Genomic DNA, 16,407 nt, shown 5'->3' on the forward strand with positions numbered 1-16,407 from the left:
ATCTGATGACTAAAGATGAGGAAAATGTGCTATTTTAGTCCAAAGGGGCATAGTTGAAGACACACACACACACACACACACACACACACACACAGTAGACATGTACAAACTAATGCACATAAATTTACACACACACAAAAACAAGTTACAGTTATAGAACTTTCAATAACTTTATAATTGTTAGGTATTTATTACAGTACAGCATATACACAATGTGTTGCAAAAAAACAGTACCCTTTACGACACTGTAGTCACTGTATAGACAATAGTAGTTTCACTGAAATGCCTGCAGATTGCACTTCTGTCCCATGGTACCATAAACAAAACTCAAAACTGAACTGAGAATTGAGTAGTAGAGAAATTATAATCCATATTCTACATTTTTTTCATCAATAAATATCAATATTAAAACCATCTGAGTTTTGTGCTGCTTGTATTCAGTATTAGAGTATGTTTACCAAATGTTTAGAAAAGAGAACTTGTGACTCATTTTGAACATAAGGAATTGTATGGGGATATGTGTATGACAAATACATCATATACCAGTAAGGTACATGGATGTGGCAGGAATACTGTGCTCGAGGGCCATTTCTGCTATGCACCTCTCTGCTCCTCCATAGCAGTCAAGTTTGTTTGCCAGTTTTCAGAGAGCTTTTTCTGTTTCTGTAACGTCTCTCTCTCGCTCTTTCTCTGTCTCTCTCTCTTTCTCTGTCTCTCTCTTTCTGTCTCTCTCTTTCTCTGTCTCTCTCTTTCTCTGTCTCTCTCTTTCTCTGTCTCTCTCTTTCTCTGTCTCTCTCTTTCTTTGTCTCTCTCTTTCTCTGTCTCTCTCTTTCTGTCTCTCTCTTTCTCTGTCTCTCTCTTTCTCTGTCTCTCTCTTTCTCTGTCTCTCTCTTTCTCTGTCTCTCTCTCTTTCTCTGTCTCTCTTTCTCTGTCTCTCTCTCTTTCTTTTGTTCACTATCTCCCGTGTTTTCTCTCTCCCGCTGGCTCTCATGACCCTCTCATGTGGAACTCCTCCTGCTATGAGTCACAGCGTGACTTGATGGTTGGGACCGGGACTGGTTCCCAGCCCGCTCAGGTCTCCTGTGAGCCAATCAGACGGCTGCCCTCCCACTTAACGACACATACAGCATGTTATCTTCATCACCCTGTATGACTGTTCAGTTTCCGACTCTATGCTATTCTGTTTTCCAACTCTGTACAGAGGCGTAGTTTTCAGGCCTCCGCAATGGTGTGTGTGTGTGTGAGTGTGTGAGAGAGAGAGAGAGAGAGAGTGTGTGTGTGTGTGTAAGTGAGTGGTGTGATCTCGATTTGAATAGACAACTTGCACTCTTAACAAGTACACCACATAACTGCTACAATACAGACATGTAATAAAAGGCCTTGATCATTGTCTCCTGACTGTCCAACAGCAATCAAAACGTGGCAATTTACTCAGTGGTTCATGGCCATCGTTATTGTCTTCTGGCGATTTAAATCCCATTACCTTCATATGTACACACAGTGTTGCCTGTTTTGGTCTTTTGTTCATACTCCTGATTTGACTCAGTGTCCATTCACTGGATAAGATGAGAAGGCTTTTGCTACCTCAACTATGTCCATATCTATACTATTTCTAAACACACTTTTTTTTCATCCAGATGCCTGAAGACAGTACATGTTGCAGGAACAAGTCCCATGTCTAGAGGACCTTAAGCCATCTAAGACATTCGTCATCTTGCGGTGGCCCGTCATGTGCTGCTCAAATTCGTCTTACGATTTTAAAGCGCATTTTGGTTTGTGAGTGTTTCACTACAGTGGCTTGTACACCTCAAAAGTGAGTTATCTCCTCACCATCATTTCCCAAAAGCTGCTTGCTGCACGTACGCACGCTTACACACACATGAACAAACACACACACACACACACACACACACACACACACACACACAGACACACACACACACATCTTCCAGCAGACAAGTGCTGCTGTGCCTGTGTTGTATATCAGACACCGAAGAGGTCAGCAGAAGAGTTGTAGATGGAGTTGACGCGCTGCACATAGCTCTCATAAGGCTCAACCTCCTCCACTTCCTGTGAACGTTAATGAGACACAGAAACAAATGTCACAGGGATATCAAAAGTACTTTAGCACACTCAGCGGAAGCAAGTTGGTACGTTTCACATCAAATGTGCACAACATGCAAACTTATGTTTGCAACGGTTATGCAAAGAGAATTTGTTACCATCCCAGTGTGAAATGTGCTTTTTTAAAGTCTCAAAATCGTCTTCTTGTTTAATTTATTAGACTATCTTTAGCCAAAAGGGGAAAAACACACCTGTGCCTGTTTCGACTCAGTGGATGAGGGCCCGTCAGACTTGCAGCACAGGTCAATGAATGAACTGTGAAAAAAATAAAACATTGATGAATGCAAACCAGAATATTTACAGGATATTTACTCAATATGTCACTATAGCAGACGCTGACATGGTAGATTATGATGAATCAGTAACAAATAACTAGGCCAGCCTAGGCATGACCTGCCTTCACAGTAAGATCTTACCTAAATTTTCTGAGGTGCTTACGGGCAGCATAGGAAAGGATGACCACTGACAGCACGACGAGCAGGATACTGCAACCAATTATTACTGGGGCGATCCATTGAGGGCTTTGTGGGCTCCAATCATGCAGCTTCAAGATTTTGGAGCTTTCGTTAGTCCAGGAGGGGTGACTGGCCACGCAGATCAGCTCGTCTGTCGTGTCATTGTTTGGCAAATGCAGCCAACTCTCCATGGTGACTGTTCCGTCAGCGTTCTGGGTTGACCTCTCCGTGACCTCAGAGGATCCCCACATCTCCTCCCAGGACACTGTGGCCGCTGGTTTTCCCTTAGCAGCAGAACAGACAGCAAACCTCTGACCACCTTCCTCCACTTGTCTGGTAGAAAGGACAGGAGGGACTGCAGATACAGGAAGGAGATAAAGTGAGTAATTACTGACACATGCTGACACAGAGCCTCATCTGAAGCTTCTCACCCTTTTCTATTTAAACATTGTGGCGTACACAATAAAGCTGACTAAAACAAGCTGTAATATTATTTTAAATAAAAGTTAAATAACATACTAAAGTCAAGAACATTTCCATTTATTAATTATTCCAAAATGATTGTTAATATACACATTTACGGTAATCAGCTGACACAACATAAGGGCTACTTTATAAATGCCTGTAAATTATAGGATCATGAAAAAGATTCAAGCAAAGAACATACTTTTTTCCATTTTGGATGAGTCTATGAAATTAATATAGCTCATACATACTGTAATTAATGACCAAATAAATATGTGTCTGTGTCAAAAAGAGACTTATTTGCATAAAACAGAAAGTGCTTGTACAGTTCAATGCATGATTTTCCATGTCACTAGCATTGCTATGTCTAGTGCTACAGATGTCTCTCAACCCTCTGCTTTTCCCCAAGATAACTTTAGATATACACAGGAGAGATGTCAAGTTCTTAGTGCTATAGGTAGCGGATTTCCCACAGCGGTAAATCAATGACCAAGCCTATTTGTCAAAAGGCATCAACAGTGGTATCTGAAGTCCCAGATCTACCCTCCTCCACAATCCTGATAGGTTCTCTACCAACAAATACTGACAAATGTTTAGGACATTCCTCTTCTTTGCTGTGGCTGTTTATGATCTGATCAGCAACATAACCAGCAGGGGCGGAGCCAGAGGAGTGGCTCCGGGTGGCACAGGCCACCCTTGAGATTCGTTTGGCCACCCCAGGTGCCACCCCCAAATCTTAGTCTAAACCAAATCTTTTTGTAGGCCTAACAGAGGTAGCCTAGATATCGTGCCTATGGCAATGTCAACATTCATTTCACTTGTCTCGCAGGATTGAACGCAGAACGTGGGCTGTTGCGCAAATACTGTAGATGAAAGATGAATGAGGGAGGGAGATTCCGTTAACAAAAAATTTTGCCAGACATTTTCTCCATTATTATCGTAAAATATGTCTCCATGCAGGGCAGGGCTGGTTCTAACCTAGGCTAGTACTACTATATTTGGGTGGGCTGGTAGAAATTTTGGGTGGGCATCAGAGCAAAGCTGTCAAATTGGATCAAAACTAACATAAACACAAAACAATCAGTACTACGTAGCTTGAGTTGCTGCAGCCAACAGCCAGGGATATACATGTCTGATACATGTATTTAAAATACAAATTTGTATTTTATTTAGTTGGAAAAAAAATAGCATCATATTTTGTATCAAAATACTTTATAGGTGTGTAGTTTAAAAATACTGCCAAATACTTTTGGTAAAACCAATAACCTACTTTAGGTGATGTGATTATAAAAGTGCAAAACAATGAATGGTGCTGACAGGCATAAGTAACATGTAGGTTGCTCACACACACAATACACTCCCTCATACCAACATCAAGTTTCCTGAGAACTTAAGTCATCCAATTCGAACACATGGAACCGGTTATGTGGTTGCCCTGCAATAAGTTGCCCCATGTGCAACGTGAACAATGTTTGCTCACATACACAATACACTCCTTCATACCAACCTCAAGTTTCTTGAGAACTTTAAAGAACTTTAAAGTTCTCAAGAAACTGATCATTAATCATCCACTCGGAAGACATGGAACCCGTTATGTGGTTGCCCTGCAACAAGTTACCCCACGTGAAAATTGTATTAATAATTTGCCCACACCTGTTGTGATCATAATATTGAGATTTAGGAAGATGAAATTGCTCACATACACAATACACTCCTTCATACCACCCTGAAGTGTTTTGAGAACTTTAAAGAAAATAAACAAATAGACAAAAAAGCAGGTCAAATTATTTTAACAGCTACAAAAATAGATGCACATAGATATAAGTTATTGTGGGGGAAAAGGTCTTGGATGAGTATATTTGTATATCTTCATTTAATAGAATAGAATAAAATGGATTATATTTTAATGTCCCCATGATGGAATTTGTTTTAGCACAGCATAGCCCAGAAACAGACAACTTAGATAATTAACTTTAATATGTTTGTATTATTTTATTCAAATACAAAGACATTTTATGTGAGAGTAAAGTATTTGTGTTTTTTTTTTTCTTTCAATTTATGAGTATGGTGTGTGCGTCTGGTTTCCCTAATGTATTTGTGCTAATTTCACATCTTGAGCCTGTTTCTGTTTATCTGGATGTTTTGCCTTGAATTAATCAGTGCCTCACCAGTGCCACCCTTGTTAAAAATGTCTAGAGTCGCCACTGATAACCAGACAAAACGCAACCCCTTGATGCTGTCACCCACAAAGAACAACAAATTCCTCAGTCAGTCCTCTTAAGTAAATATATAAGTAAAAGGGTAATTCCACGAAAAATTGACTTTTTGTCACATCCATAACGCCAGTGAAATGCCTTGGCATTTGTATGATGTCAATGATAACATTCATTTTTTGTGCATTTCTTCTCATTTACATTCTTCAGCCAAAAATAGCAAATGCTCAAATTTCATGTAATCATTAACATCATACCATACCATCAGATTTTATTGGCGTTATGGATGTTACAAAAAATTAAATTTTCCATGGAATTGCCCATAAGTATATATACTCTTTTGATCCCATAAGGGAAATTTGGTCTCTGCATTTATCCCAATCCGTGAATTAGTGAAACACACACAGCACACAGTGAACACACAGTAAGGTGAAGCACACACTAATAACGACACAGTCAGCTGCCTGCTACAGCGGCGTGTGGGGAGCAGCGAGGGGTTAGGTGCCTTGCTCAAGGGCACTTCAACCATTCCTACTGGTCGGGGTTCGAACCGGCAACCCTCCGCTTACAAGTCCGAAGCCCTAACCAGTAGGTCATGGCTGCCTTCTTCATTGCTGTATCCATTTATGATCTGATCAGCAACATTTCCAAACAAAATGCAAGCCCTTGATGTTAGCACCCATAAATACTTACCAGCACGTACCAATTTCATAAGCTTAATTTCTCACCTGCTGCCCGCACTGTAATGATGACCTGTTCAGCTCCACCTCTGAACACCCCTTCACATGTATATGTCCCTTCATCTTGGACTCCAAAGTGAGGAATGTGCAGGTAGGACTCCCCATTGGTGGTGTTGCGGAGCGTTTTCCCTCCGGTGCAGTTGTTGTGCGGAGGATTTTTGGTAGATTCACTTATCAGACAATAGACTCCATTTATTTTTATTTTCCAGATAAAATGGAGAGTATCAGACCATGTCCTATTGCTGCAACTTATGTTAGCGTCTTTGCCCTCTGCAAAATATGCAGTCTGAGTTTGTATCACTGGGAAAAGAAAAAGGAGAACAAGAAGAATAAATTAAACTAGATTTGCGGTTCCGAGGAACTGCAAGAGTGGGTTTGATCAGGAGCATGGAACTCGGCCTCATCCAAGGATTCCAACGGTACCTCATTTATGAAAATCGGGCACACGGATCAAAAGTTATCTGCATTAACGCAACATCCAATAAGCTAAAACGCATAAATATCGTGGTTGCTATGCTGGTTGCTAGGGCAATCATGCTGGTTGCTATGGTGGTCACTAGGTTAGAAGGCCAGCGCCTCCTCCATATATTAAACATCAGGCGTCTTGTTTACACATTTAAACCATATTTGCACTTCGAATTTCGACTCCAAATTGTAGTAACTACATCTATGAAGTCTAAGGAAGATAACCAGGTAGTCTTTTCAAAGATTACGTCGATTTTATGAGAACGTCAGCCCTCAGAAAAGCAGTAACTATTCATTCATTCACTTCCTTTTTTCTAGCTCGCAAAATCGCGGTTGTTCTGTTTACACATTAAAACCATATTTACACTTCGAATTTCGCCTCCAAATTGTAGTAACTACATCTACGAAGTCTAAGGAAGATAACCAGTCTGTTCAGTCTGTTCAAAGATAAGACACATTTTGACAGAACTACCGACCTCGTGAAAGTAGTACCTAAAATGACTCCATTCACTTAATTGCAAAACCGCGGTTGGTCTGTTTACACATTAAAACCATACTAACAATTTACATTTCGACTCCACATCGTTGTAACACCATACCAAGGGTCTTAAGAAGTGAGTCAATTTGGCTGATTACGTTTTTAACGCATTTCCAGGGCTTGTCAGCTCTAAAAAAGCAGTGGCTATTGCTAAATTTGATTTTCAATGCTTAGCATGTTAGCTAACATTAATAGGTTTGTATATGTGCTAACGCTTACTTGAACGTTCCCTATTGTGGCTTGTGGGGTAGAATCTAACTTGTTGACACGTTTAACATTACTGTTGTTTACTACTTTATGTAAATCACATGACTATAATAAACTGTAACTTACTGAGAGCTAAGGTAATTCTGATTCAGACTGCCAAGTAACATCCAAACAGTGTGATGAATGGCCATCACGTAAAGCATATGACAACAGCAAATAGCTAACGTTTACGTTAGCCTAACTTACTTATCGTTGACCCGACACGTTCATAAGTCATAGCTGTCAACCCTCCCGTTTTTTCCGGGTTTCTCACGTATTTTAACTTTTTTCCCGCTGTCTTCCCGTTTTAATATTTTCCCGTAAATATCCCGTATTTTAACAATCTCATAACATTAGCTCTACCATCGGACTTGTCAGTCTCTTTACTATTGTCCTGTTGCTACACCCTTGCCCTTCCAACGAAACAGATGTATTCAAAGCATCGTTTTTCTTGCTTGAAGGCGACAGTGAGATTATTTAATGGCAGCCTTACATTGTACGATTTTGGTCTGTTTTCACAGTCGGCGACTAAATTTCCAAAGTCGGACAGAAATCATGGGAGTTGTACTGGAATCGCGGCGCGCTCCCGCCAACTAGATCGTTAAGTGTAAGGTGCCAATCTTAGCGGTTTTAAGTCAGTCTGAGTCAGTCTTAAGATGCACGAGAGCACGATTCAGTGGCACCTGCATAGTGTAGGCTACGGCCGAACGCTGTGTGTATCGGCCTACCACTCAGCTACGAGTAGAGAAAGAATTCCCCTGTTTGTATATTCACTCCAAGTTGGCCTACCATAACTTCCCAACTCTGCACTAAAGCCCATAAACTGCATGACAGGCTATTTATATTTTCTCTCTAAAGTCTCTAAAATAACCAAATGCATTTGTTCAACTTTATGAAGAAGAATTACGCACTATAGGCTACTTGGAACGCACACATTTTGTTTGCGCAGGAGAGAGAATGACAGCGCACAGGGCCATCGATTAGGCTACAGAACTTTAGCCTTGCTAGGGCTGTATAAAGTTGACCAAATTAATATAGGCTGTTGTTAGGCGTAAATAAAGTAGGCTACTTTGTTGTATTGTTTAGCTGACCAATGCACGAGCTTGCAATTATGAAACGGACTAATACTGTACCCTTCCAACGTTGGGGGACGAATGTTGACATTTTCCAGTATTCTGCGTGAGAAACCCGGGAAATCTCCCTTATTTTCAAAGCTCAATGTTGACAGCTATGTCATAAGTTAGACCATAGACTAATAAGGACGTCCATCAAACTAAAAGGGTTCGTTCTTCGATGTCTTCAAATTCGTTCGAATTCCGTGTGTATCAGAGAATGTCTAATAAGCAGAGAACCTTCACTCTCGGAACGCTTCCGGTGTGGTACTGCATCTAGGGGCGCTCGCGGGCGAGTCCAGAATGAATGGAGGTCTATGGAGCTGTACCCCTCAAAATCCACTTTTCTCGGGATATAATTTTTTTTCAAGTAATTTGAGTATTGTATTGGAAAGGGGAGGCAAAGACAATACACTTGGTTGAGTATTATATTTTTTAAAGTCACTTAATTGTTCTAAAAAGCCTTTCAAACGTGTCAATGACGTCATTCATTAGCATGATCATAGCATAGCATAGCATCAATGCTAGCGTGTTATGGGCAACAACGACCCAACCTGTAAGAAAACGAAAGGACATGACTCCCGGATTATTTCACTTTTGATTGATAATCCATATCCATTTTGCGGAAAAAAAAAAAACTGAGGGTTTCAGTTGTTAAATAGGTGAAAACAATAAATGTAGCCATGTAGCTCCATAGGACCCCATGTATTTTGGACTCACCCGCGATCGCCATCTAGGTGAACTCTGTTGAACTGCAGCCAAATTCGGTTTGTATGGGATTAATAGAGAGTGGGGAGACTCTCCGTAGACGGGCTCTGGTGTGTATCCTGTGTATCTTTCGTGTGTATCCTGTTGCCTCTTCCCTGCTGTTCCCGGCAACAAGGTTTCACGCGAGATTTTCGCCACATCCCAGAGAGTTCTGTTTTCCCAAGATGGCGCCCGTCTGTATATGTGAACGAGACGTGAACGGTACCGTTTTTCTTTTTAATAAACTGCCTGTAGACTTACACAGTTCTCAATGCTTCGGTTTACATGTAGATACCCTCATTATGTTACGGTGTAAGTGTGTTGCTATTTGGAGCCTTGGTAGCGATTTATTTTTACTCTACGTTTAGTTCAAGCATCGTTGTTTGGTGGGTCAGGTGACGAGCCGTCGAATCACAGCACAGCACCCAGAATGCATTGCAACACACCGTCATTAAGGGACTCATCGGCTTTAAATAGCATACAGAACCTATAGAAATGTAATGTTGTCTGTAAGCTCCACAGATCGTGGCAAGACAATTGAATTGATTGTGGACTTCTTGCCGGGCAATGATGAGTAACTTAACTTGAATAGTAGTGTTGCGTGGATGTGCATAATATCTGTATGAATGTGTCTTACTCAATGTTATAATCTATACAACTGTATACATGACTAAGTTTGAATCAAGCTAGCTGGGCATTGAACTGGGCTGAATGGACTGGGAAAAAGTTTTTTTATTTTTTAAATGACCTGTATGAACATGGATTCACTTTAAAAAAAGATGGCAGAGCGCTTTTTTTTACATGACCTTTACATTTGGTGCTGGCAAGGCATTGAACTGGGCTTCATTCAAGGATTCCAACGGTACCTCATTTTTGAAAATCGGACATACAGGTCAAAAGTTACATGCACACACCTTCATATACACAGACAGCCCAGCCCAGCCCATTAGACATTGCCTGATGGCTTAGAACTCTGCCAGGTGCAAGCTTAAGCAATTAGAGCTGTGATGTCACAATCGGAATTAGAATCCTGAACATTCCGCCATTCATTTCAATGGGGCCAAAAAACACCGAAAAACGGGAATACCGCGAAAACGACAAGGACCAGCGACACGAAAGTAACAAGCTGCCTACACCGGTTTGGGCCTGAATTTTTGTTCAAACCGTGTCGATAGCTCAAACGGTCTAGGAGCAGTAGTTAGTACAAAAAGTGGGTGAACGGGAATAATAAATAAAGAAATAAAGAAAACTTAAGAAGAACAATTGTGGTCTTGCTAGATCAAACCCACTAATTATGTCTGTGTGCTCTTGCTGCTTGTTTTTTATACTGTTTATATACTGTATAACTGTATACTATCATATAACTGTATAATCACAACTGCAACTAACCCTATTGCTTGAATATAATGTATTTAACAGTATATTAGTGCTTGAATAAATATCAGCTGTAGTTTTGCACCATGGTCTAGTGCAGTGGTTCTTAAACTACGGGTCGTCAAACATTTTCAGGGGTCGCAAAATGATTTGCATGACATTTGACATTTTTCTAAAGGTTTTTAGTCAAAGGCTGCCATTGACATAATGCCTTTGGTGTTGACATAGCCTAACTATGAGAGAAGACATTTTCTGCCTCTGCTTCCAATGCCCATCTAGCATCATTTCGAAACCAAATTCTGCTGGTTAGAGAGAAGGGGGTCGCGAGACTTGGCCCATGTTTTTTTGGGGGTCAACAGACAAGGAACTAGGCTCGCTAGCAGTAGCCAGAAAGGGATTATCCCTGTGACTCTGTAAATTGCTTTGGATTAAAGTGGCAGCTAAATACATGATGATAATAATTCTAATAATAATACAGTATAATAATGATATTAATACTACTACTACCACTACTACTAGTAGGCTGCTACTACTACTACTACTACTACTACTACTAATAATAATAATAATAATAATAATAGGCCTAATAATAATAATAATGATAACCAGTACCAATGAATAATAAATACCAGTAATAAAGAGTTCCTCTATCATTTGTGCATATGGAGATTTCCATACAGAATTGAAGTGTAGATTCCTTCATTTGTCTCTATACTGGTTGTCACTAATGTGTTGTGGTCCTATCTTGTCATGCCAGACACCAGTGATGACTGGCAACCCAGGCAGAGCCCACTCCGGGGCAAAACAGGAAATGAGGCGCATTTCCCTTATCCCAGCTCAGAAAAATACTCAGTTAACAACAAATATGAGAGTAGCAAAAAGACTTGACTGACTAAGGCAAGAATGTTGATGTTGCTTAACTGGATTCTGAAGAAAATGGGGTTGATTTCAATTGAATACCAGTCTTTGATGCAGTGTAGGTTACATTTAGTAAACAATAAACACGTCCAATAAACACATTAGTATCAAGCATAAAAGCATGAAGATATAAAGATGGTTTACCTGTAGCAGGCTCTGAATCATTGTGAGTTTGTCCTGATGAGGTTAGATGAATGTTAGTGAGGGTTAGCAGACAAACAAGCGTTAATAAACAAACAGTTGACAGTTACATTTCAGATTGGATGCAATTGATTTACATGCAGACTCTATAAACATATGGGTTTTCTATACATACACTCAAAGTGTTGGGATGCCTGTCATTACACCCACAGCAACTTCAATGATATCCCATTCTAAACCCATAGGCAATGGCATTAATAAAGAATTGGTCTCCCCTTTGTGCAACTACAGTATAACAGCTTCCACTCATCTACGTATAAAAGTCTTTCCACAAGACTGTGGAGGGTCTGTGGGAACTTTTGCCCATTCATCCAGAAGAGCACTTATGAGGCCAGGCACTAATATTAGACGAGAAAATCTGGCTTGCAATATCTATTCTAGATCATCCCAAAGGTGTTAGAACCCTGTTCTCTACGAGCCAGTCAAGTTCTACCATACCCATGGATTAAGAATGGGGTTGTCACTGAAGTTCCCCTGGGGGAAATGGCAGGCATCTATACTTCTCAAGGAACATGAGAAACACATGAAACCAGTCAAATTAACATAGGCACTTAGAAGAAATCAGGGGAAATCTATGTATGTGTTAATTGAAAGGTTGTTAGTATGATGTATTAGTCTTTAAATGGACAACATACAGTAAATAATGTTGGTGAATGTACAAAAATTACATTCGGTTTTTAACATCAAACACACTGTGATGTTGACAGTTTTAAAATGTCAAGTCAGACTGTTACTGTCTTGTTCCCCCCACTGTGGTCTGCATTGACTCTCTCTCTCTCTCCATGTTTGTGTCTAAGATGGTAATCTCACACATGACTTTCGTTATTGTGGTCGTCTCACAAAACCTCAGTCCCCTCACTCAGCACCAGAGAATCCCCCGTGAGTGGAGTGGAAAGGAGAGCCGCGTCACGGCAGCTCACACACCACACTGCAGCAGCAGCACATGTGTTTTGAGCACAGAGCAGACAACCACCAACTGTACATTGGGCTGGCTGCCAGGTGTACCCTCTAACTGTATGGTGCATGGTGAACAGCCAATAACACCTTTCTTAACTGTAAACAATGTGAGGTGTAAATGTTATGTGTGACTTTTAAGTCACACATCTAACTGTATTCTTAAGCGATCGGAAAGAATCAAACTGTATGTGGTGTTTAATGGAAAGATATAACAGTTTATATGGTGTTTACCAGAGTGCCCAAAACAAACACTATGTAGTTAAAGAATAATGGTGTCAGACTCATGTTGGTGGTAGGTAGAATGCCATCTATGTCATTACCACTACGTGCCCATACCGACTGGCATTGTGCACTGTGTAGAAACATGGCCCTTTTTGTCACATGTTAATGTGCTGGATACCCTTTAAAACTCTTTAAAACCTGACAAAGTGGCAATTCTTGTATCGTCTTGCTTTAATTTCCATCTTGGCATTTCCTGCAACACAATACTGACACCAGTATCCAGACATCTTATACTGGGTGCAGTTCTACATTTTCCTTTCCGTTGGGAAGAATTGGCAGGCAAACCTATATGTGACTCATTTAAATACATTACAGTTTCCAATTAGCATTAGCAAGCCACATGGCAATAAAATAACTCACATGACACTTTCTATATAGGCCTAACATAGACATAGACATGGATATACAAATGTTTTCATTTTATTTAAAGATAACAATACTTTCTTTGTTTTATAAATCTGAACTCTACGATGGTGCTCTTTTCGTTCAGATATCTAATGTAACCCTGTCATTGGTTGTATGGAGGGTATTTTTGAGCGGTTGCATGCTGTATTCACATTTTTGAGCCATGATGAATGCCATAGTTTTCATCACTACATATAGCGAAGAGGGACACCTTTGGCTTAATATAGTGTCTTATGTTTCTTTCCAAAGATAGTTTTCAGCTATCAGGCCTATTGTATGTGCATCTCAGGCAGCTCTGTCCGATATGAAATTTTGAAATGAGAAAGCATTCTGAGGGCCTATTCTTAAGATGTTTAATCAAGTCCATCATGATATTACAGACAATAAGGTGGTGAACGCCAAGGCTAGGAAAACCTGCTAACGTTTCAGCGCTGAACATGGGCTTTGTCCCCGGTATACAAGCGTTCAGGGTATAAAGATGCTGTTTCACCATGTTGATTGAATAACGTAGCATTCTCAATGCCCTTGGAGGATAAAGGGCATCAGGACAATTGTGGTAAGCTTATTATTGTAGCACATTGTATTAATATGTACATGCTGTGAGCCAGAGTGACATTGGACATAGCAGAACTCAGTAATCACTGTCAGTACCAGTCTACATAGCATATCTGTACATTAAAATGTCTATTCTTGAGATCAATACCAAATATTGGCTGAACTACAGTATACTAAAACAATCCCATGAAAACTAAATACATGCCTGTGTTATAGTACTGAAGAGAATTGCAACCATCAGTGGTGATTGTAATCTTATACACCTGATTAATTGATGTCAGTATGAACAATCATGCAATTTCCTTATATGTGGCATCTGTTTAGATTGTCATTATACCTCATAGCAAGAAAGAAAGAGGGAGAGAGAGAAAGAGAGTATATAATAACCAAAATAAGAATAGCTGAGGAGGTGAGTGCATAGCATATGGAATGTCTCATTGGCACAAACGTCTTACCTGCCACACCGTTACATGTAACAGCAGCCGAGACAACCAGGAGGTAAACAGCGCTCAGAATCCTGGAGTGTTCCATGTCTCCCCTTCTTCAGAGGTCCGGTGGGGACACCTCCGTATGTCCTTCTCCCTTCACCGTTGTGCTTAAAATCACAGATGAATTCCACTTCTCACTTTCCTCTTTTTTGAATGTTGGCCCTTTTCTTGAATGCTTGGCCCTGTCCACAGACTTAGTGACAAAAGTTGAACTCTCCTCTCCTCTGAAGTAGGTATGACGGTAGATGTTTTGTTTAGTTGTCAAGTCAAATACAGCATCTTAACACTGGCATTCCATTGCTCACTGCTTCAGTTCTTTCTACAGAGATCTTTCAGTTTAATTTGTCACTGTCATCGTATAATTACTGTATATCTAAACATAGAGGCCTGCCAATGAAACCATTGAATTCTGTCTGTTAACTGGCTATAACATTATTCACCAACTAACTAAAATGTCCCTTTACCTCCCTATTGTCTGAGTCAAGATTTTGATCCCTCCCCCCATTTCCTCTGTTGTCGTGATGAGGCCTGTCTACTCTTCTTGATGTTCTCAGAGAGAGCGAGAGAGAGAGCGAGCGAGAGGGAGAGAGGGAGTCACAGATGTTGACTTCCCTTCGTCATAACCACTGACGCCTCATGACCAGTTTCCTCACAGTGGTAGCAAGCCTCCACTTCACACAAAAAACAACTTATAAATAAATGCCTGAGAACTCCAGAAATAAATATGAGTGTGCCAAGAGTTCTCTTTTCCTCCTTCTCCCCATCCCTTCCCTTTGTCCGCTGAACTACATAGGGCTATACAGATCGCAAGGGCATTGAAACTGATGTTTCACACAACTCACAAGTCATTTCCATATCTGACTGGGTATGCTTTTCGTCTCACCAACTATAACTTTCAGGCCTTTTTGAAGCCTGTCAACTTCAAACATTTCACTTCAAACAGGCCATGGGTGGGGAATGTGTTGTTGTTTTGCCAGCAACGGTATCTGATTCAGAAGAGTTGGTTTACTGCACCAAGTTATTTTAGTGACTAGTGGAATACCATGACAATGGGAAATAAATCCAATCTTTTTTAAATACATTTTTTTCCCTTTCATTGTTTGTAAAAGTTTAGTGCACTGCAGATACATTACAGTACAGATACCTCACTAGTGCCAAACTAGGGCCATGGCCAATTCCTTTTGTGGTGTTTATACTGTATATTCTCCTGGTCCACTACTCCACTATTATTGCTAAACATTTAAGTATGACCTAAAATCACTGTATCAAAGTACACCTTGAACCATCATCATACCACACAAGCTGTCCTCAAGACCGATTACTCAATGATACAGTGGTGACTAGATCGCATGCGGGAATCAATGCTGGTCCAGCAGTTTTTCAGCCCATCCCATAATCCAGTCTGATTCACTGTAAGGGCTTTTCATATGAGAAGCGACACCCGCTAGCATTCAATTCATTTTCAATGTGAAGTGGGCGGCCACAGCAGGCAAGCGGACAATTTGAGCGGTGGTATGGCGGGCGGGTGCAGTCCTGACATTCTTGCCACCTGTGTGCACGAATCAAGAACACGCCCACCCACCTGCAAGATCTTTTTTTTTTTTTCAACTTTTGAGTTGGCGGTGCGGCCACTTCAGTTTTGAGTTGTCTTTCAGATGACAGGCGGGTCTGGAGCGTGCAGGGCAGAGAACGAGGGCTGCTTTCCATCTGAAAAGCACCTTAACCCTCCTGTTGTGTTTGTGGTCTTTTGTCCGACTGACAATTCTTTTTTCTCAAAAAAGTTGTTAATTTATTCTGGCTATCATGAGGCTCCATGGCTTTGTTTGGGTGTTTTTTTTAACTTCAGAACACCCATTGTGTTCCCGGTCAAAAATGACCGGCCATTAGAAATGAATGGGTGTGTATAAAATTGAGTCCAGGAACATACCTGTTGATCAGATGGACTGTATCTGTGCTTCTGTACATTCACACATTCACACCACCCCCCTTCACTCCCCCTCTTTGCTTCTATGCCAGCCCCCACAGGAACCTTTCCCCAAAAGAATCTTCCCCTTTCTGACTTGCATGAGCTCAGGTCAATGAGTTGATACAAATGTTTATTATACGGCTCTACACAATGCAA

The 16,407-nt window shown here is 40.7% G+C and overlaps 1 protein-coding gene across 1 annotated transcript; it reads right to left on the reverse strand.

The window, feature by feature from the left end:
• Positions 1 to 178: 178 nt before the first annotated feature.
• Positions 179 to 14,826, reverse strand: LOC143100141 (cell surface glycoprotein CD200 receptor 4-like). The gene is made up of 6 exons (XM_076263090.1): positions 14,253 to 14,826; positions 11,542 to 11,574; positions 5,986 to 6,297; positions 2,541 to 2,934; positions 2,316 to 2,379; positions 179 to 2,070 (listed from the first exon to the last, which is right to left on the reverse strand). The coding sequence occupies exons 1-6, from the start codon at positions 14,326 to 14,328 to the stop codon at positions 1,984 to 1,986; spliced, it is 966 nt and encodes a 321-aa protein (XP_076119205.1). The 5' UTR covers positions 14,329 to 14,826; the 3' UTR covers positions 179 to 1,983.
• Positions 14,827 to 16,407: the final 1,581 nt, after the last annotated feature.

This window comes from Alosa pseudoharengus, unplaced genomic scaffold (genome assembly GCF_046254945.1).
Source record: "Alosa pseudoharengus isolate Yale_2024_CS ecotype anadromous, Long Island Sound unplaced genomic scaffold, YU_APseudo_1.1 YU_APseudo_1.1_scf_3, whole genome shotgun sequence".
Taxonomy (NCBI): Eukaryota; Metazoa; Chordata; class Actinopteri; order Clupeiformes; family Clupeidae; genus Alosa; species Alosa pseudoharengus.